Here is a 26811-nt window from a genome sequence, read left to right as displayed (position 1 = left end):
TATGAATGTTTAGTACTTGTCCCAAATGGATGGCAATGGATGTTGATCAGACCTTGTGGACCCTGCTGGGAAGGGTCTGTAACACTATTCTGAGCTGTGCACAACAGCTATCAGGTTTCCCTCTCTAATAATTGTGTGATATGCCCTTTGCTGCTGGTAAGATGTGTCAGCTTTTAAGAAGATCAAGCATGCATAATTTCCGTGGTGTTGGTGGGTGGGTTTTTTGTAATTGTTCTGTTTTAGAGAGGAAACCCTTAAGAGGAAAAACATGAAATAGCAAATTGTTACCTGGTGTGAAGCTTTCTACCCTTTTGCTGTAAGCATATGTTGTGCCTAACTAAAGCTGTTAGACAAAATTATACTAGAAAAACAGGGCAGCTTCAAAAAAACCCTGTTTTTAATTGTGCTGTGGAGTGCCTTTTGCCCAAAACAGCAGTCATGTCTAACCCATCTTGTCTTTGGCTCAACTGTTATGTACATTATTATTACATATTTGGTGCCTGGCTGGGAAGGAGGAAGCAAAGGTAAAGAAACAAGGAGGGCTTTCCTGTCATCACTACAACCCTGGTTCTGAAGATATTTTGTCTTGGCTGTTACAAGGAGGAGCAAAAAATGCCATGTGTCTGGACACAAAAATCCCATCACTGTTTCTCAGAGTCCAAGGCCTGCGTTAGAGGATCAAAGGATTGTAGTTTCAAACCTCTGCCAAAACACACAGAGGCAGTAAAACAAACTGAAACACAGGAGTGGAGGAAACAGACTGAAAAACAGGCAGGATGTTGCTCTGTGGTAAAGCAGTGCCCTTGATTTTCTGACATGACACCAGAGCCGGTGACTGTTCTAAGTGAAAGGTCTGGGCAATAAAATGGCCTTTGGTGGGTTGTTCTGTGTTATTGAATAAGGTGTTTGATCTTAGTGCATACATTTCTACAATAATTAATAACATCAAAATGGATGATGACAAAAAGAAGCAGAAGTAAAGGGCAAAGTATGTAAAGCTTTTGCTGAAGTCTTTGGGTAAGCACAGTGTACTGACAGCCTGCTAATGAGCCCAGCAGTGTCAAAGTGTGGATTTAAAAAATCCTTTTGTCTCTTATATCTAATCCTTTTTGTAGATTCATGGAATACCTCCTGCCTCTTTCTGCCTCAGTCAGGATGCTTAGATATTTCTTTAGAAGAGGTGGAGAGGCCACTGAGTACTGGGTGAATGGTTATGCTTCATGGCATTCTGATAAAATCCTCTTTTGGATGTCCTTTTCAAATGGTGAAACAGGCAAAGGATAGCCATGGGCACGTGCTGCTGTGAGAGGAGGTCTCATCCCTTTAGCTACCTAGTGACTCTATGGTGGTCTATATCTAAAATTTATTTTTAACTTACTTTTTTCCTTTTTTTCCAGCTTCGTTTTCTAGTGGAGCTTGTATGGCCTCTGTTATTGTTTCTTGTACTTGTCTGGCTGAGGAAAGCTAATCCACTGTATCGCCAACATGAATGTAAGAATGTTTAAGATGTTATCATGATGTGACTTGTATGTAGTGGCCAGGTGTTCTCAGACAGAAATGGGACCTATTTGCACATTGTTACTGTCCAGTGATGAAAAAACAGACTTCAATTCAGTAGCTTAGTTATTTGTAGCCATTTGTATGGTAAGTCTTACCAGTGAGGACATTAAAAAATTATCTAGTTTTCCTGTGGGATGCTTTCTGATCAGACTTACTTGAGGTCTCATGATGCTCTCTACTTTTGGATTTCTCTGATTCTGGTACTGAGAAAATACTACCTCACTACCCATTTAAAAAAGCCCTTCACATTACTCAGAATTAATTTCTGTTAAAAATGCCCATATTGATTATATTGATGACCTCTTTTTGCTCAGTAATACATAAACCTATATGATCCCTATCACATTCCTTCTGTAGAGAGCCAACTCATCATGCTGTTTATATTCACAAAGGCTGCATTAGAAAAGACATGTAACAATTTATATTTTGTGTTTCAATACTCTAGGTCACTTCCCAAACAAGGCAATGCCATCAGCAGGAACACTGCCATGGTTACACGGCATCTTCTGTAACATGAACAACCCCTGTTTCCGCAGCCCAACCAACGGAGAGGGTCCAGGTGTAGTGTCCAACTACAAAAATTCCATGTAAGCAAATCTGTATGTGTGAATCTGGGTTGCAGCAATATGGGCTGCTAAGAAACTGCTCATAGCTTGCTCTGGGCACCTGTTGCGTCGTTATGGGCATGAATAATGCAGGGAGAAAGGCTGGAGTATCCTCACTTTGCTTAGAAAGGACTCCCACCACACCAAGGAATATTTTAAAGAAATGTTTGGTGTGAATGAAAAGGGAAGATAATAACACCAGTGTGCAAACAGTGGAAGACAAAAATTTTCAGTTCTAGCATTTTGTTTTCATGCGAATAATGGTCAGCAAAGTTGAAACAGAACTCATGATGGGTGTTTTAGAGAGAGACTTCATTGCAAGTCTCTAGGGAACACGTTCATTTAATAAAATCTGTAAGAACCTGCTTACTGAATGTCAAAAAGGACAAACCTTTTTGATTAAAGAGCGTGGAATCCCTAAGCCTTCTTTTCTCATCACTACAGCTCTCCCTTGTGAATGAGATCTCTGATGAAGTAGCAGCAAATAACAGCCTACACTGCTTCTTCTTTGGCTATATGCTTGTGAAACTTTAATCAGCACATAACCTTCAGATATTAAGCTTGTTTGCAAAATAGGAGGATGGGAGATTTCCAGACTATTACTGAGAAAGGGCTGTGGGAGTGTTTTTATAGCATTGTTTGTTACAGCTGAGTCATGAAAGAAAGTATAGCAGACAAGGATCCTTAGAGCAAAAAAACCCTGCTAGCCTAGATATAAAAAATGCTCCAAATCTCCCAGTTGCAAAGTCCACTTTGGAGCATCCAGTTATTAAAACTCATGAGCTAATAATGTGAAGGCATTGAAGCCCCTGTCATGTGAAAGTCTGTAATGTGAACTTAACATTTGACTTTTTTGTTCCTAGTGAACAAGATTTAAAATAGCTGAATGTTTTTGGTGGGGTGCAGTCAAACACACAGTGAAGCTAGAGGGTTCTGTTTTCTGTACATTCTAGCTTTTCTAGGTTGCTTGTTACAGAACAAACAGCCACTTTGTCTGTCCCAGTAAATTCAGTGGACTACAGCAGAAGTAAATTCATTGTGTTTTCTGAAAGAATTTGGTCCTTCCTGTTTGTTGTTTCCTGTAAGCTAAAATGAGTCGTGTGGACTGAGATACACTATTGCATGCATGGAAAAGCATAATACTGTTAAAGTGTAATAAAGTGTACCTGATAGTAAGAATTTCTTATGCTTGTTCAAAAACACAGGATCTGGTTGCATCCTTGCTTGATCTGCATGTTCTAACCCAAAACCAGTGGTAGAAAAACTGCCTGTGACTATTTGTTACTTGTGTTTTCCTGCTCCTCCTAGAAGAAATATTCTGAAGAGACCTAACAGATGGGAGGAGAAGGATGTTTCTGTTTGTGAATGATTCGATGTCACTTGCTAGGCTGAGCATGTGCCCAGAGTGCCCCATTCAACTGAGCTAGAACCAGGGCAGATTTGCACTAAAACTGTGAGATACAGGTTGTCTGAGGAAGGTCCTGTGTCCCCAGAAAGACTAGCATGGCTAAAGAAAAAAATACATGAATGGCCAACCTTCTGCTATAACCAGTAGCCCTCTAGAGACTTCTGTGGACTTTCAAATCTATCTGAACCCCAGACTACCTGAAACTGAGGACAGAACAACTTTTTTTTTTTTTTTTTTTTTTTTTTTTTTTTTTTTTTTTTTTTTTTTTGACTCTTCGCTGATACTGAGAGAGTCAGCTTTACTTTTTTTTTTTTTTTTTTTCTTTTTTTTTTTCTTTCTTTCTTTCTTTTTTAGGTTTGTTTGTTTGTTTTTTGGAGTTTTTTTACTTGAAAAGTTCTCAAGAGTCATCACTCCTAAATTATTATTTATTCATTGTTTCTCCTTTCAGCCTTGCGAGGGTATATAAAGATGCTCAGGAACTTTTACTGGAAGCCCCTGAAATCCATGACCTTGGAAGAATCTGGGAAGAACTGATCATAATGACTCAGTTTATGGAAACAATGAGAACTAATCCTGAAAGAATTGCAGGTAATTGTTGTGTCTATATCCTTTAGACAATTTAATTTTCCTTCTGAGAGCTGGTAGTAGTTTGGAGGCTGGCAACATTATAATATATTTCACATGTAGCTGTTACTCTGCTGTTGTTAGGGTGAGTTAAAATCTGTTCAGTGACAAACACCTGTCATTTAAGGGAAAGGAGAGAGGCAGTCAGCTCCATTTTACTACTATCTTCCTTAAATAGCAATAAACAAAACTTGAAAAGCATGGATATCTCACCACCCAAAGTAAAACATGGTTGAAGAAATGTCAATAATTATTATTACAGAAAAAACAGAAGCAGTGAGAAAGTTTTGCTGGGAGATGCAGAAGAATGGAAAATTAGGAAGATGTCTGAATATATGCCAGGACCATGACCCAGAGAAGTGCTTAGAGGTGGTTTTGTCACAGTCTTAGATAAAACAGGTTTGAAACAGTGAAGAAGGAAACTCTTCATGATCTGTTTAGAAAGAGAAAGCATTGAACACTTATAAACAGAATTGCAAATTGCAAATTCATTGCATTAACTTTTATTTAAAACAACTTGCCAAATTCAAAACACAGTCCTGGGGAAAATAGGGAATGGTATAGTTGTTAACTTTTTGGACTTGAAGTAAAGAATTTTAAGAGATATTCCTAAAACTAAAGGTATAAAAATAGTCTGGCTTTGTGAATTGATCTGTCCCATTCTCAAATCCTTTGTCACAGGCAGAACATTCTTATTAAAATTAGTCATTCTCCATATATTTTTAATAGGATGTGTATAAACCATCTGATACACATGGTCCGCTATCCTATCAGAGGTTTATAACTAGAAGTAAAAACAGGATTATCTCCTTGTAAATAACAGTGAGACAACCAAATACCCCAGACTGTAAACAAGAACTCAAGTATAATCTGAGCTGCTGTTTGTACCCAGCCACAGAAATCAAACCTGGCTATTTAGAGGCAAGGAAAAGCATGTCATGCTGTGGGTTTGCTATGTATTACTAAGGGACCACGCCCTATGGTTTAGGAAGTTGCCTTTGCATCCCATATCAAATTTACTCATGAAATATCAAGTGCATTCCCACCAGTCTTGTGATATATAATGTTAATGCTCCTTCAGAATCTGTGGGGGTTTTAAATGTGTTTTACTGTTAAAAAAATAGCAGTTTGGAAATTCCTGTTATGTAAAACATAGTGAAGTCAGTTCTGAAGCTTAACTAATAAAATATGAATTACTATCTTTCTTCATACAGAAAAAGTTACTGAAAGATTGGCTATTTAAGTTATCTGTGTTTACAGCTTACTACTATTGCTTTTAAGTAACAATCTTCATAGAATAGCTGCAAAGTTGAGCAAGGAAAGATTTGTACATGTCAGAGTTGCGACTGCCCCTTCTACTGATTCCTGAAATCAGACCTACCTCTTGAGTCCCCCCTTCCTTGTCCCAGTCTCCCTTTGCACTGGCACTTTTGATGAGATGTGCACTTGTGGTGTGCTTTTTCCTCCACACTGCCTGGATTCCAGGAAAGGCATCAGTAAGAATATGAGGGACAGACCCCTGCTATTGTTTTCAGTGTTTACTGCTTGAATAAATATGTGGAGAAACAATTGAAGAAGTTCTCAGGCCCTGTAGCCTCAGGCCAGAATATGCTTAGTGCAGATGGAATTGTGGAAGTTAGTTGGCAAACTCTGATAAGACTCAGCTCACAGAATGGAGTGCATGTTTATTAGAAATGTCTATAGTTACATTCCCTATCAGTATGCGAGATATATATATATATATCAGTATATCGCTGTCAGTAGGATACACACTGCTTCTGTCTGTTTCAATTGCCTATTCTAAGGACTAGAAGAATTAGAGCTATTCAAGAATTCTTCACCAAAGTCTGTGGATGCTGTGTGAGGTAGCTTTATTAAAGTTATAATAAATATTCAAGGAGCATGAGCTAAGTTAAGTTAGCTTATGTTCATAGAATAACTTAACTCCAGTTAAGTTTCCAAACTTTTCTCTCACATGATGTTGAGGCAGAGTTCTCACGGATAAGGTTTGTAACAGAGACAAGTTTTAAAATATTAGAACTGTTTGACTTTAGGAGCAGCAGTATTTTGAGTACTGTGACAGACAGTATCAGGGAAATTTGGTGGCCTCTTACATGTCTAATTTAACTGTGGGTGGTATCACTGGTTTGCCTGAAGACTGGTTGTTAATCTAGTTTAATATGAAGCATAAGCTACACTTTCTGCTTCTGCAAAGAGATTGAGTTTTTTCCATGGAAGATTTTCAAGGGTCACTTTCACAATGCTAGAGAATAAAGTTAACTGAAATTGATTGACAGCGAGTAATAAATTAGTGTAAATGTAAGGGGTTAATTATTTATACAAGGCTCAGAAAAAAGGCCACAAAGAACAGTAGCATACTCAAATTTGAACATTTAAAATAAAGCATTACATCAGAAAGAATCAGGCACTTTCAAATACAGCCAGGGCTGCTTTCAGTGTGTCCATTGCTGTAGCCCTAGTCTGAAACATCTTCGAGGGATCAAATATGCAGAGCCAGAACACTCAGCATTTTCTAATTATCATTTCCCAACAAAGGATTAAAAAGATTTTGAATTGCAAAAATTATTTTAGCCCCAGTTAGTTGCAACTAGGTATAAGAGCCAAAGCACATTCTTTTTTGCAGTTTTAAGCCAGGATATGAGTTGTTCTTTAACTTCCTCTGTTTGGTAGCTCACTGATCTATGCATTCCTTTTTCATCCAGGAAGAGGAATACGAATTCTAGACATTTTGAAAGATGGGGAGACCCTCACTTCCTTCTTGCTAGAAAATGTTGGCCTCGCAGATTTTGTTGTTTACCAGCTTATTAATGCTCAAGTGCGCCCTGAACAGGTGGGTAGAGTTTAACAGTTACCAGGTCCTTATCGGTGAGGAAAGAATCTCCCAGCTCCATGTGCAAAACAGCCTCAGTGAAGGCCTTGGGCCCAGAATAACTGCTGCCTTATGGATCCTTTCTACAATTTCTCCCTTTGTTTTTTGTGAATCTAGAGGAGGAGGTGTTGGGTTTTTCTTCAAAAAACATTTTGATTCTGCATTAAATATCAATAAATTATTTTAAAAAATCCTGTTGTGGCACCCAGATAATGAGCATCAAGAAACAGTACTGGCAAGTACCCCATGGCTGAAGACTTGACTCAAAAGCATAGTGACATTGTGCACTCTTCTGAAATAATAGTCTTGATGAGAGAAGAACTATTGGAGGTTCTTAGTTTATAATTTAAATTCTCTGCCCTAATGTCATCATGGTGGCTTTTTGGTATTGTCTCACATGAATATGTGGAAGTGGAGAAGCAGAGCCACTTTCTTAGATTCTGATTGAATAATAGCTCTGCTCAGAAAATTCAGAGTGAAAAGTGCAGGTTGAATCCCTCCTGAAGCAGCTAAGCAGGGAGCTATATTTGACCAAGTCCAGGCTGTCTCTGGTCCTGCATGGCTGGGAGCTCTGTGAGGAATGGTATATTAATGAATGAATGTTGCTGAGTTGGAATTCTGGAAGAATTTCTACACTGCATTAGTGTGGGTGGAAGCAAATGAATAACTGAGGCTGAAAGACACGATTCCTCTGTTTCACTACCACATAAAATGCAGATACTGGAACTGTGTGTGGGCAGAAAGAGGGAGGGCATTCATCTCCTTTGATGCAGCTCCTTTTGTGCATCACAGGTTCCAGCTGGTGTGACCAGTAGCCAAATGACTTATCTGCTGTATTCTTGATTAGTACGTGGGGAAGCACTCCCGTCTCCTCACTTTATCATGAAATGTTACCACAAGATCATACCAAAGCCAGTGTCAACTGACACATCCTACATATTTTCATTGTGTCAGCTAAGATGTTGAAAATTTGCTTCCTTGGTGCTTGTGACAAGGAGAATATACACAAATATCCTACCAGGTTTCTCTTTCCCTATTCATCCCTAACCTCTTCTACACCAGAAGTCAGGAGAACTCAGTGCTGCTGTGTTAGACTCTATTAGCTTCCCAGTGCCATTCGTTCATCTGCTGCTGAAAGTTTTGCTTGCCTTGTGTATGCGGGACTGAAGTTTTCAACACCATCACCAAAAAAAAAAAAATAGTTGAAACCTGCTGGAATGTGTCTGTATTTCTGCTGTATTTTCTGTGCTGATGTAGAAAGAGATGTAGTTCTCTTTACAGAAAATAAAGAAATTGAGCATTGATTAGAGGAAGCTGGAGGAGTTAAATACCACTTTTTCTGCCCTCTATACAGCTTCCTTGTTAGCAGTAATTACAGGCATACAAGATCATCTCATCAGAGCTGATTACAGCTATGAGGAAAGAAAGTGCCATGAATACTTCTTTCAGGTGAAAATGATGCAGAAAAAACAATCTCATAATTTTAAAGACACAACAAGGGAATTGAGGAATTGAACAGTGCATTTTCTGTGGGAGATAATTTGCTTCATTCCAATAGCCCTTCTTGATAAGCAAGTTGCTTGGGCTGGACTTATGCATGGTAGCGGTGGAAGTTTCAGAGCCATGACTAGACCCTAGAACTATGATTTTCTTAATTCTCAGTTATGATAGTTCCTCTCTAGTTCTTCATGCTGATCTGCCCTCTGTTAGCCTGCATATTTCTGCACACCCCTTCCCCCTGCTGCTGATGGCACAGAGCTGATCAACCTGAAAGCAACTTGTTTACAAAAGCCTGATTGTTGCCAACAGCTGGCTGGAGATCTAGGTCTGAACCGCCTGGGAGTCAGGAAATGACACACAGAGCTGAAAGCTAAACCTGATCAAACAGCCAACTAGCTGAAAAAATAATTTGGACTTCATCTTGCCAGCTTTGGCTAAACAGTGACACATTGATTAAAGAAAAAAAAAAGTATTGAAGTTTCCCTCTGAGGGCCTGCTTTTTTGAGTCATTCTTAGATAAAGATAAGAAACTGATGTTAAAAGACAATAAGAAGTTCAGGAAAGATTGGCAGTAGCACAGCCTACCGGAAAAATTGGAAGGGCGGAGGTTTGATGTTTTTCTAATCCCATCTGTTTATGAACATTCTAGAAATGCAGTTACAGTTTGTAAATAACAACTCTTTTTGTGTGTGTGTGTTTATCCTTCTCAGTGATGTTAAAGTCACTGTTTCCTCATTTCGCAAGTCAAATCAAGGTTCCCAGGCTGCCTCCCTGTGCAGCCCTGTTTCATTGCAGCTGACGCTGCCTGATGAGGACCACACCAAATGAGGCATGTATGGTTTAAAAATGCTGTTATTACCACACACATACCCAGGACATAAGTGACCAAGCCAATATGCAAATTATTTCACTGACATAAACTAACTTAATTCCAATTCAAATGTTCCAGTTTGAGGGAGGGCAGGGCTGTGTGGTTTTGGGGTTTTTTTGCAAGACAGACTAGATCTGTCAGCTGAATTCCTTCTTTTGCATTCTGCCTCTCTCCACACTCTTTGACTTGTGTTAACAATGCATTTGTATCAGTTCAGCTGTGGTGATGATAGTGCCTCTCAGATACTTCTAGAAAATCACATCTCTTTTTTGCATCAAGGTTGCAAACTACAATCTGTATGTCAGTCAGAGGCCTGCAGTTTTTTTGTCAACTGCAGCTCCATAAGCTGAAACTCAAGGCAGTCATGGCAGACAAAATACAATGTTATTCTAGACCTCTCTGCCATTGCCTTTAGTATTCTGGATGCTGACTTTCCAGAGCCATACTTGCACTTTGGTTGATAGCTTCTGGCAGATGAAGCACTTAATGAATTACTCCTCAGTCTACTTTGAATCCGCTCTCCAAAGCAACTAAATTAATTTTTTCTCATTCCTCTGTGTTTTTAAATGTTCTCTCTACAGGCACTACCAAAGAAGTCTTAGCTGCTAACAACAGGAAATTTGCACATGTAAAATTTTGATAATGATGAATTTCCTAATTTGCTTAGATAAAAATAATTATGCACCTATGTCTGACCTGGTATAGGTGTGGTGTGTTTTTTCAATCCATATGTCTTTAAGACTGGAATGCTTAGCAGATTATTTTGCCTAAAGAAAATTATTTTCTGGGTAGATTTTGACAATTTCTTTTTTGTGCAGCTTATTAAATTAATTTAGTCTAATAATATTGTGTCAATGCATAGTTCTTGCTTGTCTAAAAGTCTGTGTTCATCTCAAACACAGTAGGCATTTACAGTCATAACAGTGTTTTCCTTGACAACCATCACAGAGCTGTTTTCCTTAAATTTGCACTGTGAAAGGAGATGGACAGAGGAAGGGAGCATTAGCTTATAAGCAATTTCCAGGGCTTTTTATTATATTACCATGTATTCTGTATATTATAAAGTAAGTAGAATTTATTCATAGACTGAAAAGAGCAGTGCATAACAACAATGTAAATCCCATGTAAATCTACTGATTTCTGTATTTACAGTGGTTTAACTATAAACTAATGCATTCCCATTAGTCAAACACTAAAGATAAAAATTTGGGCTTTTCCTTTTCCATGTTTATGTTAGAAGTGGTAATCAGTAAGTGGGTGTGATTTAATGTAAAATGGCTTTATAAATCCTGGCTATGTGCCTGTGCAGAGTGACAGTGAATAATGGCTGTGGGAAGCATTGTAGTGCAATAGTCATAACTGAAATAGAATGCTGAGGTAACTCGAACTTGAGAATCAGAGGTGTTGGCCTTTTTTTTTTTTCCTTCTTAGAGCAAGTAATGGAAAAAAATATAACTAACCTGAACACAAAAGGTAGAGTGATATTGAACCATCATGTGATCCTGGGAAAAAAAATTTCAAGCAAGGTGCAACTATCCCTCCTTAGCCACAAGGATGGGTGGCATGGCTTCAGGTGTGCTTTGATGACAGTGAGGAAGTGAAGATGACTCACAGGGACTTTTACAATGAAAGGAAAAGTCGCTAATGAGAAGATGAAAAATGTGTCTGGAGGCAAGATGATCTAGCTTAATATTGAGTGAAGGTGATTCAAGGGTTGATGCTTCAGCTGACCACATCTCTCTGCCATTCATTAAAATATTAGCAGGGGCTGATATCAAACTGTCCACTTTGATAAATTTTTAATTCTTCCTGAGCAGTATGCGAGTTTCATAATAGTAAGTGGAACGTTGGTTTTGGTTGCAGTTTGCCTATGGTGTCCCTAGCTTGACTCTGAAGGACATTGCTTGCAGTGAGACGCTCCTGGACCGCTTCATTATCTTCAGCAGCCGAAGAGGTCTCCCTTCTGTACGCAAGGCCATGTGTGCCCTGTCCCAGGACAGTCTGCAAAGAGTAGAAGATGCCTTGTATGCAAATGTTGATTTCTTTAAGCTATTTCGGCTGGTGAGTATTACTACAATCAATCCTGCCTTATGTCGTCCTTTTTTTTTTTTTGTGTATGTTTCATTGCCCTTCAAGAATTTTTTTTGCAATAATCACCAATTTTCCACATAGTCTTGGTTTATTTACCCCTGCAAATGTAAGGTTATGGATGTGTGATTCTTAACCTGCCACCAGCAGGACATCAGATAGTTCTGAGTGTGTTTTAGAATGGAACAGATCAAAGTACACAGTACAGCAGAACTAAGAGATTCTAATGCAGTTTTTAATTTAAAGTTCGTGTTGTAATATTATCTGGTCTTTCCAGTCTGTGTAGCAAAACAGTGTGTGGCAAACCCTACAGAGGCCTTCCTGAGGATTCTGAAAATGCCCAATACAGCTCCTTCTGTCTTTTCTCCATCCAGCATGACAGAATTTTATGCTGCAGTCAAAGTCATGATGCAGCTTAAGTTGGTATAGCCATGTGAGACATTTTTACAAAACCCAAACCAATCAAACTAGGAAGTTGTGCTGGCTTTCATCACTCTTTCTATAGAAGCTTTTCCTTACCTCTGTTCATTTTCTTTGCACTTCGTGTTCCTCTCTTTACTGTGACCTTGGTATAAATTAACCACTTCTGCAGCCTTGGTTTAGTATGGAGATATTATGTCACTTAATATATATATAAAAACAGATGAATATCATTACTTTAAAATATGTAATAAAATACAAATTATAGTCAATAAATACATATTAAATGGTATATTTTTCTAGTATTTCATGTGTATTCTGCACACTGAGGTGGTGCTTTCAGAGAACTATTAAAAAAGGCTCTAGCATCTCTTTCCTCATGATAGCAAACTTAAGTGCCCATCACTGTGTATACATCTTTCATGTTTGTTTTCCCTATGACCATGTTCTGCATTTTTCAACACTAAATTTAATTTGCCATTTTTCACCTTGTAATGTAATGTCATGAAACCATCACAATTTCAGTTTGATTTATAGGAGCAGACAGGATATATGAAAAACTCCTCAAGTTGCATAGGAAGTATTGATTTGACTCTTCTGCCACAGCAGTGTAGCATTATGATTAATTTAACATGGATTTTGCTCAGCTCTGGGTTTCCCAGAGCTGGGAACAGAGGAATGCCAGGAGCTGTAACTGACACATCAGCAAAACACAGTTTGATTATTGTAGCATTAATAGTTAGCCATTGTACCTATGTGATTTTATCAACCCTGATAAGGATTTGTGGTCAGCTCCTCAGAGCTGCTGTTTTCCATTCCTAAAAACATATTATCTTATGTTTTCATGTATCTTATGCTTGCTAGAAGTAGCAGAGAATTAGTACTACACTATTTGTAAGATAGGTTTTCAGTATTTGAGGACTTCATGTGAATATTCATAATGTACTGCCCAGCTTTTTTACAGGTTTACAATTCCTGTTCCTCAGAGTTTCAAAAAAACCAGGTTGAGGCAGGTGCTCCAAGAACCCTGTATAATTGCACAGACTGTTTCCCCTTAGGAGACAAGGAAAAGTGCATTTTGAAGCCTTGCATGTATTCTTCCTGCCAGAACATTAAGTGACAGATCAGAACATGCTAACATGAGCTTTCCATAAAAACTCTTGCTTTTGTGACTCCCTCCCAGGTACCTACACAGTGCAGATTTCTGCTTTCTTAACCACCTGCTGAATGAATGGAATGGCAGGCAATCAGTAGGGTGTATGTGCATTTTTGGGGGAGGCTTTTTAGGGGCTTTTCTTATAAACATCACAGCCTAGCCATCTACAAGTTTTATATTTTATTGTAGTAGCAGAAAAAAATGCCTGAGAAAACCTCAAGAGTGCCAGCTCCAAGTGCATATGTGATTCTTTAGACAGCTGACAAAGAAGGATGCAGTGATGCAAACAAAGTGGTATGTGACAGCACACCATGGTGTCACCTGTTTCTCTTAAGTAATTGATAAATAAAATGTTAACTTTTTTTGAAAAGGCAGTTTGGTGAGTCTGCAGGAGCCTGGGAAAGTAATGGTTTCTCTCAGGTTTGACAGTGAGGACCAGAATGTCCAAAATCAGGAAATCTCTGAAGTATAAAGTTCTACAAATTATTTACCTCTATGGCAAATGTGGGCTTCTCTATCAAACCTTAGCCAAATTTGGAAGTTACCAAGAGTCTGTATATCTCACTGGAAGAATAACCTCTCTGAGAAGCAGCTTCTCAAATGTCCCAGTTCCTGAATTTTTGCACCTTTTGTCATGTGGGCTTAGATGGGCAGAATTAATCCCAAGACATATTTTAAGTTGCCTGTGTTTGTTTCAGCCTTGTATACAAAGAACATTTACACAGACTACTGTGTGTATCTACACATGGGTACTGCATTTGTGGCTCCGTAAGACAGCCTTATAAGATATTGTTCCAAATAACTCAAAGAATTTGAGCTACAGAGATGCCATTTGGAATTTCTTCTCATTGTTGTAAGTGTTGTCATATAGAAGCTCATCTCTATTTTTATGTATCCACAGCTTCCCACTGTGCTGGACAGAAACTCACCAGGTGCTGACCTGAAGGCCTGGGGAAGGGTACTGTCTAATGTCTCCCAAGCAGTGCAAAAGGTAAGTGGTCTAATAACAGATTACATCACTTTTCTGCATAGTTCCTTGTTTTCCTTTGTTGTTTTTATGTTCCAGTTACCTGCTTTACCAGAAAGAAAATAGACTTGTTGGGGAAGAGCTGATTCCTTAAAATTTCTTTCTTCTCTCATTACAAAATAAATGTGGACATAAGCATGGCAATTCTGAAGTGTATTCTTTTCTTCAGGAAAGATAGGGAAAAAAAGAACTGAAAATGGTGCCTGTGCCCATGGCAGAGGAGATGAAAGGATGAGGTTCTGACAGCATTCACACTTTACCATCTGGGCATAGCTGTGACCTCACCAGATACTTACCTGCTTTGAGGGCTGCAATTAACCAAGTCTTGTCTTGCTGCAGCTGGCCAGGAAGCCAAGCGTTCAGGACCTTTTGAGGGTTCTGCAACCATTTGTACAAGATGGAGGGCCAGACTCCTTAGGCCACTTGGTGAGTTCCCTGTCGGATCTTTTCTGTGGCTACCCAGAAGGAGGTGGATCCAGAGTGCTTTCCTTCAACTGGTATGAAGATAACAACTACAAAGCTTTCCTGGGGATTGACTCAACAAGGAAGAAATCTGGTTATATTTATGATAATACAACCAGTAAGTTTTTCCACCAAACCATTAAGAGACTCTTGACAGGTGCACCTTACGTTCAAGTACTAGCATAGAATGTTGCTTTTATAAATAACATTTTAAAGCAGTTGATTCAGGAAATTAGAGTCAGGTGAAATGAATTTACTTCATACTTACTTCCTAGCTGGAAGCAGAGAAGCCCAGGAATTGACAGAAATAGGCATTTTCTTTTAATATGGAGGCATAAACATAGAACAGAGAGACTGTCTTAATTATGATCATGCCTATCTTCTATTATATGCTACTGATATAAAGAAGAGCAAGATGCCCCTGAAGAAGGTTCAGGAAAAGACAGTGTGGCATTCTGGAATTACTTTCCTCCAAAATATTTTTCTAAACTTTGTTTATTCTCTTAACTTGTTTGATGGCCTGGGGCACAGGAATTTAAAAATCTCTCCTTTCAAATAATAGTCAATTTGATATGTGGTGGCTGTTACCTTCCTGGGTAAAAGTACATCTACTTTGTAGCAGTAATGTTCTACAGCATGATTGCATTTCACATAGAAAATATTTCAATTTACCAGTTTCTGTTGCTTTTGTTTCCTCAGTATTTATTTCTCCCTATTGTAATACGATGTAATGCAAAGAACCCATTTTTTTACCATTTGTTATTTTGTCTTTTAATATGTTCCCTTCTGTTTGCTGTTTAGTTTTCTAGCGGTTTTTTTTGTTATTCTCTACACTGAGCTCACCAGCAGTGTTTTCTGTATTACCACTGATGTTATAGCTGTAGTTCTGTGTCCCTTAGGCTATGATAGATATGACTGCATGGTTACAAAGTACAGATGAGCAGTTTGCTTACAGAGATTCCTACCTTTCAATGCTTGTGTTGACACTTGGCTTTACTTATGACTGAGACCTCCAAAGACCTGTAAAAGGCCCAGTACTCCATCTCTTCAGCCAGGAAAGAAATTAATTGAATGGTATCCAAGTAAATTAATTACTTTACAGTTCAGGGCTAAGATAAAAACATTTACATTAAAATGTTTAATTTTAAATTATTGTAGGATCCAGTTCTGAACTGTTCCGGAGTTCAACATCTAAGCCCACAGGATCAGCTTTGTTATCAGTGTCAACTACAATACAAAGGAGCTAAGTCATTAGGAGTAAAGCACATAAAGCTCAAACTACTCAGTGAATTCTGAGCTCTCATTTCCTCCCATTTGAAATACCATGTAAATAACAGCAACTTTCAAATGGTTATTTATGTTTGCTTTTCCAATTTCCCTAGCATATTTTACAACTCAAATACCTACTTAATCTATCTTTTCTATCCATTCAGTCATTGTACTTCTGCATTGCAGAATGTGCTTTAAGTCATTCAGATTCAAACTGTCTGTACTCCCAGCAAAAAGCCCTGCAAGATGTTATGTGTGATAGTATTTTAGTAGTGTTACATAAAGACTGTCTTTTTTTCTGTCTTTAGCACCGTTTTGTAATACATTGATCCAGAACTTGGAATCAAACCCTTTAACCAAAATAGCCTGGAGTGCTGTGAAGCCCCTGCTGATGGGAAAAATTCTCTTTGTTCCTGATTCACCTTCTGTACGGGAAATCGTAAAAAATGTAAGAAGTTCTGAAATGCAAAAGTGTGTATTTCTAAAAAATTGCATCCCAAGAAACGTCTTTTGGAAAAGTTACCCAATTACCTCAGCCTAATCAGATTTTATTTTCAAAACTCCATTGGTTCTGATGTCCCTCAGAGGAAGGACAGGTATTCTGTTTAAAAAACAGAAAACAGGTCTTCACTGATTCATCCCGTCTTTGTCCATGCTGCATGGTTTTTCCAACTCACCCAAGCAGCTTTTTGTTGGTATGATTCCACATTTACACTAGTAAGCATAGAAATATTTATTTTACATAGGTAGAAACATAAGCAGCTCTGTGCCAGTAAATATTTAAATGGGGTAAATCTGAGGATTGGATAAGCTTATTGAGAACTAACACTGAGATATTGCAAACACTGAGATATTGCAATAGCAATATCATGGTTTATTATTTTATCTTTCTAAATCATAAAGAATTTTCACTTCATTAAAATAGGATGGAGCCTGGATTCTTCAGCAAAATGCTTGCAGTTGGGTGAAATGAATCTGAGCGGTTAAATCAAGGTTGCATATGAGGTTTTGGCCACCTCAAAAACAGCAATTCACTACTCTAGAGATCTGTACAAGGCACAGAACTGCTGCACAGAAAAACATCAAATTTACAGCAGCTCAGCATTTCAGGTCTTAATATCATAGCTATGGGAGTATCTGTCTTTTTCAGCTGCCTTCTATTCATTCATCTACTCACATCATCATCTTTCTGTTCAGTTCTTAATGGAGAGGAAATAGTCAGGGGGAAAAATTCTAAAAAATAATTCTACCGGAAGTCTGAGTATTTAAAGGAATTGAAGTTAACTAGGCTTAATGTGCAATTGTTTTTTCCATTACATATACCACAGAATTCTATCCTAAGTGACTTTGATTCTGGCTGGATTTTACAGATTCTTTTTCTGATAGTTATTGGAATTTCTGCTATTTGAACAAGTTGGTTAAGTTTTGAAGGTAAAAAGTACAACTAAGTTAGGTGTTCCCCTGTCACCAAATTCTGGATGGATCATAAATTCTGTCTATCTCCTTAGATTTCTAACACTCTTTGCTGCTGGTTTTTTCATCAGGCAAACTCCACTTTTGAGGAACTTGAACGCCTCCAACTGTTGACCAAAGCTTGGGAGGAAGTAGGACCTCAGCTGTGGAACTTCTTTCAAAACAGCCTGCAAATGAATATGATCCGTGTATGTTATAACTTATCTAAGATCCTCAGTAAGAGCAGCCTTTCACCATCTTTTATTTTTATTAATGGAGAAGACAATTAATTTGAAAGGTCTATCCAGAAGCACAGCCTTCGCAGTGAGGAAGCTGTGGCCTTTAAGGCTGTTGGCTGCTGGGCTTGGTATGAAGACAAGTCATAGATGCATTACAGCATCCCTGTGGCAAAACCTCAGATCTGGGCAGTCGAGAATCTGGCTAATGACTTCTTAATAAAGGCAGCAAATGCTGGCTTCCCTGTCTCCCCAAAATGTCTTTCAATAACAGACAACTTGATTTTCTTGAAATCTGTATAGGCAAAGAAGGCAGTAAGACCATACTTTTTCTGGGCCAGACAGAAATTTATTTTGGGAAATTGCTTATTTCTGCATCATTTAGATTTGACTTTGATCAACTGCAATTACGCTCTGTAGTTGAAGTTTATAAAGCAGTTCGTATTAGAAAAAATATTTGATTTCCTCATTTTTCTATATTTTCTTAGACATTTATAACATTTATCCTCTTGCTTATAAGGAAATAATGCAATAAATAGTCAAGGAAATTTTTTTTCATCCATTCTTCAGTTCACACATCCAGTTAAGCAATTACCCATTTGTAAAATTGATTCCTTAGCATACCCTTTTGTTCTTGTTTATCTGTTGAAAGAGTTATGTAAGTGGAAACCTTTCTAGCTAAACAGGGCATGGAAAGACAATCATTGTGGCAAAGCTGTCATGATATGTTTCTTCAGGACTCTCTGAAACACCCTACAGTGAGGGACTTCCTGAACAGCCAGATGGGTGCAGAAGGCTTCACTGCAGAACATATCATCAACTTTCTCCACAACGGATCTTCAAGAAGCCGGGAGAAGGGAATGGTGGACTTTGACTGGAGGAACATCTTCGGTGCTGTAGACCAAGTTCTGCGTTTGCTCAGTCAGTATTTGGAGGTAAATTTAGCCCTGCCCCTTCAGGGAATAGTTGTAGAGGGTATCTTAAAACCAGTTAGGTAGTAATGGTTAAAATCATAAAATCATAAAAAGAAAGTTAAAATCATAAAATCTTTGTTTCAAGTTGAATCTCATTATTAAAAGCATGTGTTAAGAATAATACAGTGGCACAAGTACATGAATACTTATTATTAAAAAAAGTTCAATCTGATGATTTTCAAATGCTTTATTCAAAATGATGGTTGAATGTCTGAACGCATTTCAATGCTGAGAGGCAGAAAGTGAATGCAAAACCTCAAATAAATTTTTTTTTAAGTATTAATAACCAACAGGCCACTAATTTCAGCAAGGTCAGGAGCAGAGAAATTAACAGTTCTTTGGTAAGTCCCCTTGCAGGTTTTTAAGCACCAAATTCCATTGAAACCAATGCGGGAGTTTCCTCTGACAAGATGTCTGTCTCTTTTCTGCAACCTGTACCTTCTTCTCTAGCAAATTGTTTTCAGCCTTCTGAGGATTTTTGAGAGAAAATTGGTACTAGTCGTAGGCAAAAGACTAAGCCTAACTCCTAATTTCAATCCAGTTCAGTGGACCATTTGTCCCCTGCAAGAAGGCAGGAACTGAAAGTTTACCTGCCTTCCTACAGCTAGCACAAGAAGGAACAATAAAGGCTTTGCACAAAGCTCTGCTGATTCATTTAATGATCTTTTTGTATCATGTTAGCAGAATTATTTCTTGTCAAACCCAGTGAAATATATTGCATGCAGCAGGTCAGTGCTGGTACATCAATAATATCAGAACAGTTACTGTATCTGGTAATAGATCTTTGTGTCCTAATGTTCTTTGTAATGAGCTTATTCTTTAAAGTCAGCTGTTTACACGGAGTTGTAAGCATTTGAGAATGTTTTCCCACTGTGCCAGGCACAATGGCAACAATTAGCTCCCTTTGGGGAAGAGCCTGCTCCTTACCACCATAGTATGCAATAGCCAGCACCTATCTTTGGAGCCTCCAAATCTCTGCTGCAAACTGTGATGCAGCTGTGAATCCCACAAATTATGCAGTGGCTGCTCCTCCTCACCACCCCAAGAATTTCCTGTTCTTCCCTTTGATTACCTTAGGCCACAGAACAGATAAACTGCTAGCAGGAGCTACACAGTCACCTCTTTGTTTATTTTTTTCTGGTTTTATCTTCCAAACCTCTTCTTATTATTTTGGTTTTGTTTTTCCCATTTTCACTGGACCATTTAAAATTGTTAAATAATTAGTGAGTGGAGATTTGAAATAAATTTCTCGAAGTAGTTGATAAATTAATTTGTATGTAGTGACGTTTATGAAGACACGAACTGAATTCAAATTCACTGGGGGAAAAGAGAAGCCTAGGTAGAGCACACACCCTTTGTTTTGAGTGCAATTCATATTAAAAAAAATAAATCTTAGCTTTTGGCTCATAGATTAGTGTAAAAAATGTCTTTCACTTTCAAACTGTGTAAATTGTTGCAACACCCCTGTCTTATACAAGCTTTGTTCTTATACAAGCTTTATATATGTTCTTATACAAGCTTTAGTGTCACTCTACTCATGGTCTAGATGTATAAGCATTTGTGTTTTCTTTTTTGAATACTTGCAGCTTCCTTTACTGGACTCCTGTACAAGAGCCTATGCTACTCCTCAGCCCACTCCAGGCACTGTCTGTTCTGCAGTGAAAATCTAGACAAGTTCTGTTGCTGTCAGTACTTTGAGTATCATTCTCACAGATTCCCCTGAAGAACTGTCTGAGTTCTTCTGCAGCTAAAATAAGTATCTTGAAAATAATCCCTCCTCATAAAGAAACAGCAAATAATCCTCCAGACCCTTCAAAGACACAGCTCCGTGGGAGGGGTTTGTTATACACCCACTGCCACTTTTGCAAGAACTAAAATGAAAAACTCAGCTAATCCCACCCATGTGGGATAAATGTATCCCAAAAAATTAATGCAACATGAGCCATCAGTCTGATTTTATTTCTCTTACGGTGTGCAAAGTTTTCTGCCTTATTTTGCTTTCTGATGTGAAATTCTACATACTTTAGTTTTCTGAAGCAAAAGGGAAAATTAACATCTACAAGCACCATGAAGAATGAAACTGCAAAATAGTGTTATCAATTTAAGCACTGTTCTGTTGTGTGTTAAAAATGTATTTTCATATAGAGCCCATTAAGATGTGATAGTACAAGTTCTAAAGGAAACAGAACATGATTTCTCACAGAGAAAGGTTAAGTAAAGGATTCTTTAAGGTTAAATAACAAGTTACCAGTATGAGCCCTTTGATGTGGACTAATTTTTAGTTATTGGCTTGCAAGAATTGATGGAGAAGATAAGATAAAACAAGTTAGCCTGTTGGAATTTTATGAAGCAAAGGAATTCAATAAGTATCTTTCTAGTCCATCAGGGGTTACATACTTCTACTGTCTGTTAATATTTTGCCAATATATTGCAAAATATACAGAGATAAATCTGTAATTTTACAGACAACCCTAATACTAGAGTTTATAACATTCACAATCTTTGTTTTACAATGCCTGCTAAGTAGGACTTAAATGGCAGAACATAAAGAACTTAGGTTTGGATGAATTTTTGTCTTGTATATGCACTGATAAGAATACAGTGTGTAGTAATGACAGACAGACTTGTCTGGTGTTACATAGGAATGAATGTTAAAATACCTAAGAGACATTAAAGTTTAAATGTATGCTCTGATTTTCCCACTGCTGCACTTGACAAAGTGCTTTTCATCTGAAGTCCACAGCCAATGTTCTTTTCTTACAGATCAGTCATCGTTTAGCGTTCTAGTATTCACTCAGGCACTTCCTAGACTGAAGAAGGGAGGAGAGAGTCAACTTTTAATAGTTTCATCATAAAGCTGAAAATAACAACCGTGTCAGCTGAACCTACTTTACTTTTCTGTTTTCAACCACTGGTGTTTGCTTTAATGTATAACTCTTACTATTTTATTCCCATGAAATTTTTCTCTTTGTAATTATTTGTAGTGTTTGACCTTGGATAAATTTGAAGGTTATCTTGATGAAACTCAATTGACTCATCAAGCCCTTTATCTCCTGGAGGAAAACAAATTATGGGCTGCTGTGGTTTTTCCAGACTTAGAACCTACAACCAGCAATCTTCCACCACATTTGACATACAAGATCCGAATGGATATAGATGCAGTGGAGAAAACAAACAAAATCAAAGACAGGTAAACTGATAGTTACTTCTCAGTTCTTGCCTGCCATAACATAAATATGAGAGACATAACAGTGTTGGATACATAAGTGAAATCCAAATGTATCTGTTAATAGCTATTCTGTAGTGCGGCACAGAATCCATTTCCAGTTACCAGGTACTAACATGAATAGTATCACTCTTGTGACAAGCCAAGCAGTGGGTAGGTGCAGGAATACAAGGCAAAGGGATGACTGCTCAGAATCTGTTCAGTAACTTGCTTCAGTTTTGAGATGGCCACACCACTGGGAAAGACAGACAAGGAAGTCCTACATGGATTGTGACTCAGCTCTCCTCCACTTGGCCAGCAGAACTTCTCTGCTGTTTCTACTCAAGTCCCGACCAAGTAAACTCTCTTAAAAGGGTAGAATTTCTCACAGGATTGTCTACAGAAGAATATAATGGTATCTGGTAGTTGCAATCCAGTTGTTCCAGTTTAATCTCCAAGGATACCATATTCCAAATACAGATATTTCTATTCTAGAACAGTTACTCTGCTACATGACTAGTTTATGTACATTTTTGGCCAAAATTGCTATTCCATCTCAGTGCAGAGAAAATGAAAGGAAAAAAAGAACCTTCCACTTTCTTAAGCAATATGGTCTGATAGACAACTCCAGGCAGTGCCCCTACAATTTCACTTGCAAAGATTATTTATTTAATTAGTTAATTAATTATTTGCCGCACAACCCTTCCCTAACATCACTGCTTACCCAAATGATTTCCATGTGAACTTTCTTTTGAGGTACTGGGATCCTGGTCCAAGAGCTGATCCTGTGGATGATTTACGTTATATCTGGGGAGGCTTTGCCTATCTCCAGGACATGATTGAGCATGGGATTATAAAGACCCAGACCAGCACTGAAGTGCCATTAGGAATTTATCTGCAGCAAATGCCATATCCATGTTTTGTGGATGATGTGTGAGTAAAAGCAGTTTGTCTTAATTCTATTGAATACTTGGATTGCTGGAAGGTTTAAGATTCTCAAGCAGTAGAATTAACTTTAAGTTATGAATGTCCTAATGTATAAATGCAAGAATGATACTGAGACACAACTGAATTAATTTGGTTTTTCCCTTATTGTGTCATAATCCAGATGACACAAGCCACCTGTGCCAAGATTCTACCCCCTAATCCCAATCCTGGCCTTCGCTGCATCCAGTGTCCAGGTCTAAAATTAACTCAATACACTAGCTCTTTAAAAGCAGCTGTTTTCTTTCAATTTTCTTCCCTGTTCATGGTGTCCCAGCTCCAATGCTGCAGTCTGTGATGCACCAGCTGTCCTGGTATACTTTTCACTCAAAAAAAAAAAAAAAAAAAAAAAAAAAAAAGACATTAGAGCAATATTTTCATAGTTCTGTCAGTGTGCTCTGTGCAGATAAATGCTACTATTTCTGATAAAAGCAAATTGCAGACACATAGATTGACCTGTCATTCTCATTAGTCATTATGTGATGGTCTGACAAAACATAACCCTGGTAAGCCTGGTGTCTATTTCTTCCCCACTGAGAATTCTGCAGAGGCAGAATCTGTGCAAAACTTCTCTGAAGCCTGCAGTAGCCACGTACAGTTCAGGGCTGATGTCCAGACTCAGTGATGGCCTCTGCAGAAACGCTGCTTAAATGAGGCAAATGCACCCTCATGGTAATCTCTAGGCTGTGTTGTGCATGGCCAGCACTGGTTATATGTGTCCACCAACAGGAAAAACTCAGTGTGCCCCAGGCCATATCACAACAGCATGGGTTTGTTTCTCCAGACCAGATTGCTTTTCAGGAATTTGAGTGAAGAAGTGAACATTTCACCTTTGTTTTGACACTGTCATAGCTCTGGTAGCATATGGCAAAAATATAGTCCTATAGGGCTCAGACTTAAGAAGCTGAATATTTTTTGCTTCTTGTTTTTAGCAACTATGAGCTTTTGGCCTTTAAACAATCAACCCTGGATTTCACAAACTCCATAATACATAGCAGTGTTAATTAGTACTGTTAAACAGCTCACATAAAGATGAACAAGTGCCCTGGGAGCCTGAATAATAAAACCATCCACATCAATCTGTACTAGGGAGAGGGAGATGTATTCCCTCATGCTCTTTGCAAGATAACTCCCCCAGCACAGCAAGGCCATCGTTGCCAGGGAGACATTTTTTATGTTAACATGTTCCCAGACTCAGCAAAATAAAGAGATAAACAGCGCAGCTGACAAACTGTGACCTGCACAAGACTTTGCTTAATAACTCCTGTAACTGTAGTGTGCTTAATAGAAAACTGCATCTGGCTCAGCCTGCATTGGGTGCCAAGGGCTATGGTGAGTTGACCTTGACTGGCTGCCAGGTGCCCACCAAGCCCCTATTCCTCAGCAAGAAGGGAGAAGAAACTAAGATGGAAAACAACCTGTAGGTCAAGATAAGGCTCTTTACTAAAGCTAAAACAAAAAATAACCCAAAGATTTATTCACTATTTCCCATCCAGCAATGTCCAGCTGCTTCCTGGAAAACGGATTCAGCAGTTGCTTTGGAAGACAAATGCTGTAAATGTTGTAAAAATTAAATACCTCCACTTTCTCCTCCTCCTTCTTAGATTTTATATCTAAGCACATACAATATGAAATGTCCCTTTGGTCTGTTTAGGTCAGCTGTACTGGTTGTGTCCCTCCCAATATTATGCCCACCCCCTGCCTAGTGGTGAAGTGGGAATGTTGGAGAGAGAGCTCTGATGCTGTGCCAGCACCACTCAGCAGTAGGCAAAACACTGGTTTATTATCAACACCTTTCTAGCCATCCATGCAGAGCCCAGCACTGTGAGGGCTACTAAGGGAAAAATTAACTCTGTCTCAGCTAGATCCAGTTTCCTGACTCATGGTTTGTTTAACTCTCTTGTCAGTGAATCTTGGGAGCAGAAAGACAGTGACACGCCCAAAATGTTAACATTAACATACGTCTTAGAATATTCTTTGTAGATCATAGTAAAAGCATTATGGAAATTCACTGTGAAGAAAGATGTATTTTTCTGAGGCACCAAATATTTTGTAGCCTTCAATAACCCTTCGAACCTCTTTGTAAAATAGAAATAACATTCGTCGGTCTCATAGGAATGCAGAAACCATTACTTTATTAATATTTAGAATGCTTCTGAGGTTTACTAGTGACATGCTATTGATGTTTGGACTGAAAATTCAATTAATTAATTAATGATTAATCAATTAAATTAATATTTAATTAATGCACTCTTCCCCACTCGTTTTCCTTTTCATTTTTCTTTTCATCTATTATTTCTATGTTTTACCTAAATTTTATTTATTCCTGCTTGTTTTGGTAGCTTCATGATCACCTTAAACCGCGCCTTTCCCATCTTCATGGTGCTAGCCTGGATATATTCAGTCTCTATGATTGTGAAGAGTATAGTGCTGGAGAAGGAAATGCGTCTGAAAGAAGCTATGAAGAACAGGGGCATAACCAATGGCATGGTTTGGTGCACTTGGTTCCTAGACAGCTTTTCCATGATGGCTGTGAGCACATTCCTCCTCACAGCTCTGATTATGGTAAGGATTGCTGCTCTCAAACTCACTCTTGTGTTTGCAGTCCTGGTATCAGTTTGCTGTTGAGAAAGATTAGCAGCCATTGCTAGGGAGATGTGAATGGTCGAGGCCTGTTGGGATCACAGCACGTAGCAGGCACATTCCTCTAGGCAGACCTCATAACAGCATCAGCACTTGGCAGAGACAGAACAATAAATTCACTAGTAAAGATTTATTGTGAGATCCCTCATAGAAAATGCATCAGGCTGGTTACTCTGTATATTGTATTTTCTGTAGGCAGATGCAGATTTCCCAATGAATAATAATTGTTGCTTTACAGCAAAGAGATAATAATTTGCAGAATTTTAATATTGTAATTCACTATATGTGATTAATTTTTGATATCCATTGCTTGTTTGCTTGGAAACTATGCAGCTATTTCAATGGAAAAAGAGACTGCAAGAACAGAACTTTTAGGAAAACCTAAAAAAAAATCTGCCTTTTTCTCTAGTGATTCAGAATTCCTGTAATTTTTATAACTTTTCAGGACAGTTTGGATGTTGTCTCTGAGGACTACCTATTGTCTCTTTATTGAGAGCTTGCTGCTATATTTTGTCCTATAAATGTGTAGCATTTTGATAAGGAAGAACACCTTTGCATCTTTTCTGATGTAGGGAACTGGTACTGGTAAACAAATACATAGTTAGGGTTCAAGCTGCTCTGTCTTACCAGCATCTCCTGATGAGTTGTTGTAGCTCCTGGTGTTTCCATTGCAGCTTGGGTGGATGGATAAAGCTTGCTTTACTTGTCACACTGCTTTAATTAGAAATCAGGAATAATAATAATAATAATATCAGAGAGAAATGTGCTTGTACCTGTAATTCACTTTTCCCCCCATATTTCACTATGCCAGTGTGTGGCACATTTGTAAATACATTCTTATGAGACATTGCATCCCTGTTGATAAAGAAATCACTCTCTAAGGCCCAGTGGGATGTTGCAACAATTCTGTGACCTATTTGTAGCCTTAAAGACCTTTTTGAGCATTATATAAATTGACCTAATAAATAGGTCTCAACTTTGGTTTTAAGGACTACATAGATAATTAGCAGTAGGTCCTGGTTTTCTTGAGAGGCAGCACTTAATCCACAAAAGTTCTAATGAAGATAGGTCAATAAAAGTTCACCCAGTGGGTGAGTTAATACATGAGGATCTCTGAGAAACTGCACTTGGGTTCCTCAGATGTGATATGCTTCTGTTTGAATTAAGTCCAGGTGCCAAAGCTTTATCATTTTCCTGTGGTTTCATTGTGGGTTTTTTTAAAGATGTGTTTTGTACCACTTCCTTACATTGTCTTTTTTGCACATTAAGCAAGTGGATTGAGGGGATGGTGTGAAGAGATAAATGAAAATTTATTGTAATATTTCAAATAGTTTTATTAAAAATGCATGACTTTCTGAAGAGGTAGATCTTGCTTGGAATGATTTGCTTATTAAGATAGGGACAGAATGTCTGTTTTCAACCAGTTATGATTTTTGT

The 26811-nt window shown here is 38.2% G+C and overlaps 1 protein-coding gene across 1 annotated transcript in view; it reads left to right on the top strand.

The window, feature by feature from the left end:
• Window positions 1-26811, top strand: part of ABCA4 (ATP binding cassette subfamily A member 4) — a 64339-nt gene that overhangs the window by 1053 nt on the left and 36475 nt on the right. The window contains exons 2-14 of the mRNA XM_066325227.1: window positions 1398-1491; window positions 2006-2147; window positions 4022-4161; window positions 6921-7048; window positions 11322-11519; window positions 14024-14113; window positions 14489-14729; window positions 16189-16328; window positions 17425-17541; window positions 18306-18503; window positions 21527-21732; window positions 22504-22680; window positions 25074-25296. Coding sequence (XP_066181324.1) covers window positions 1398-1491; window positions 2006-2147; window positions 4022-4161; window positions 6921-7048; window positions 11322-11519; window positions 14024-14113; window positions 14489-14729; window positions 16189-16328; window positions 17425-17541; window positions 18306-18503; window positions 21527-21732; window positions 22504-22680; window positions 25074-25296 — 2094 coding nt within the window. The remainder of the gene's footprint in view (window positions 1-1397; window positions 1492-2005; window positions 2148-4021; window positions 4162-6920; window positions 7049-11321; window positions 11520-14023; window positions 14114-14488; window positions 14730-16188; window positions 16329-17424; window positions 17542-18305; window positions 18504-21526; window positions 21733-22503; window positions 22681-25073; window positions 25297-26811) is intronic.

This window comes from Sylvia atricapilla, chromosome 9, assembly GCF_009819655.1.
Source record: "Sylvia atricapilla isolate bSylAtr1 chromosome 9, bSylAtr1.pri, whole genome shotgun sequence".
NCBI lineage: Eukaryota > Metazoa > Chordata > Aves > Passeriformes > Sylviidae > Sylvia > Sylvia atricapilla.
The sequence above is the reverse complement of the archived record's forward strand: the minus strand, read 5'-3'. Positions and strand labels throughout refer to the sequence as shown.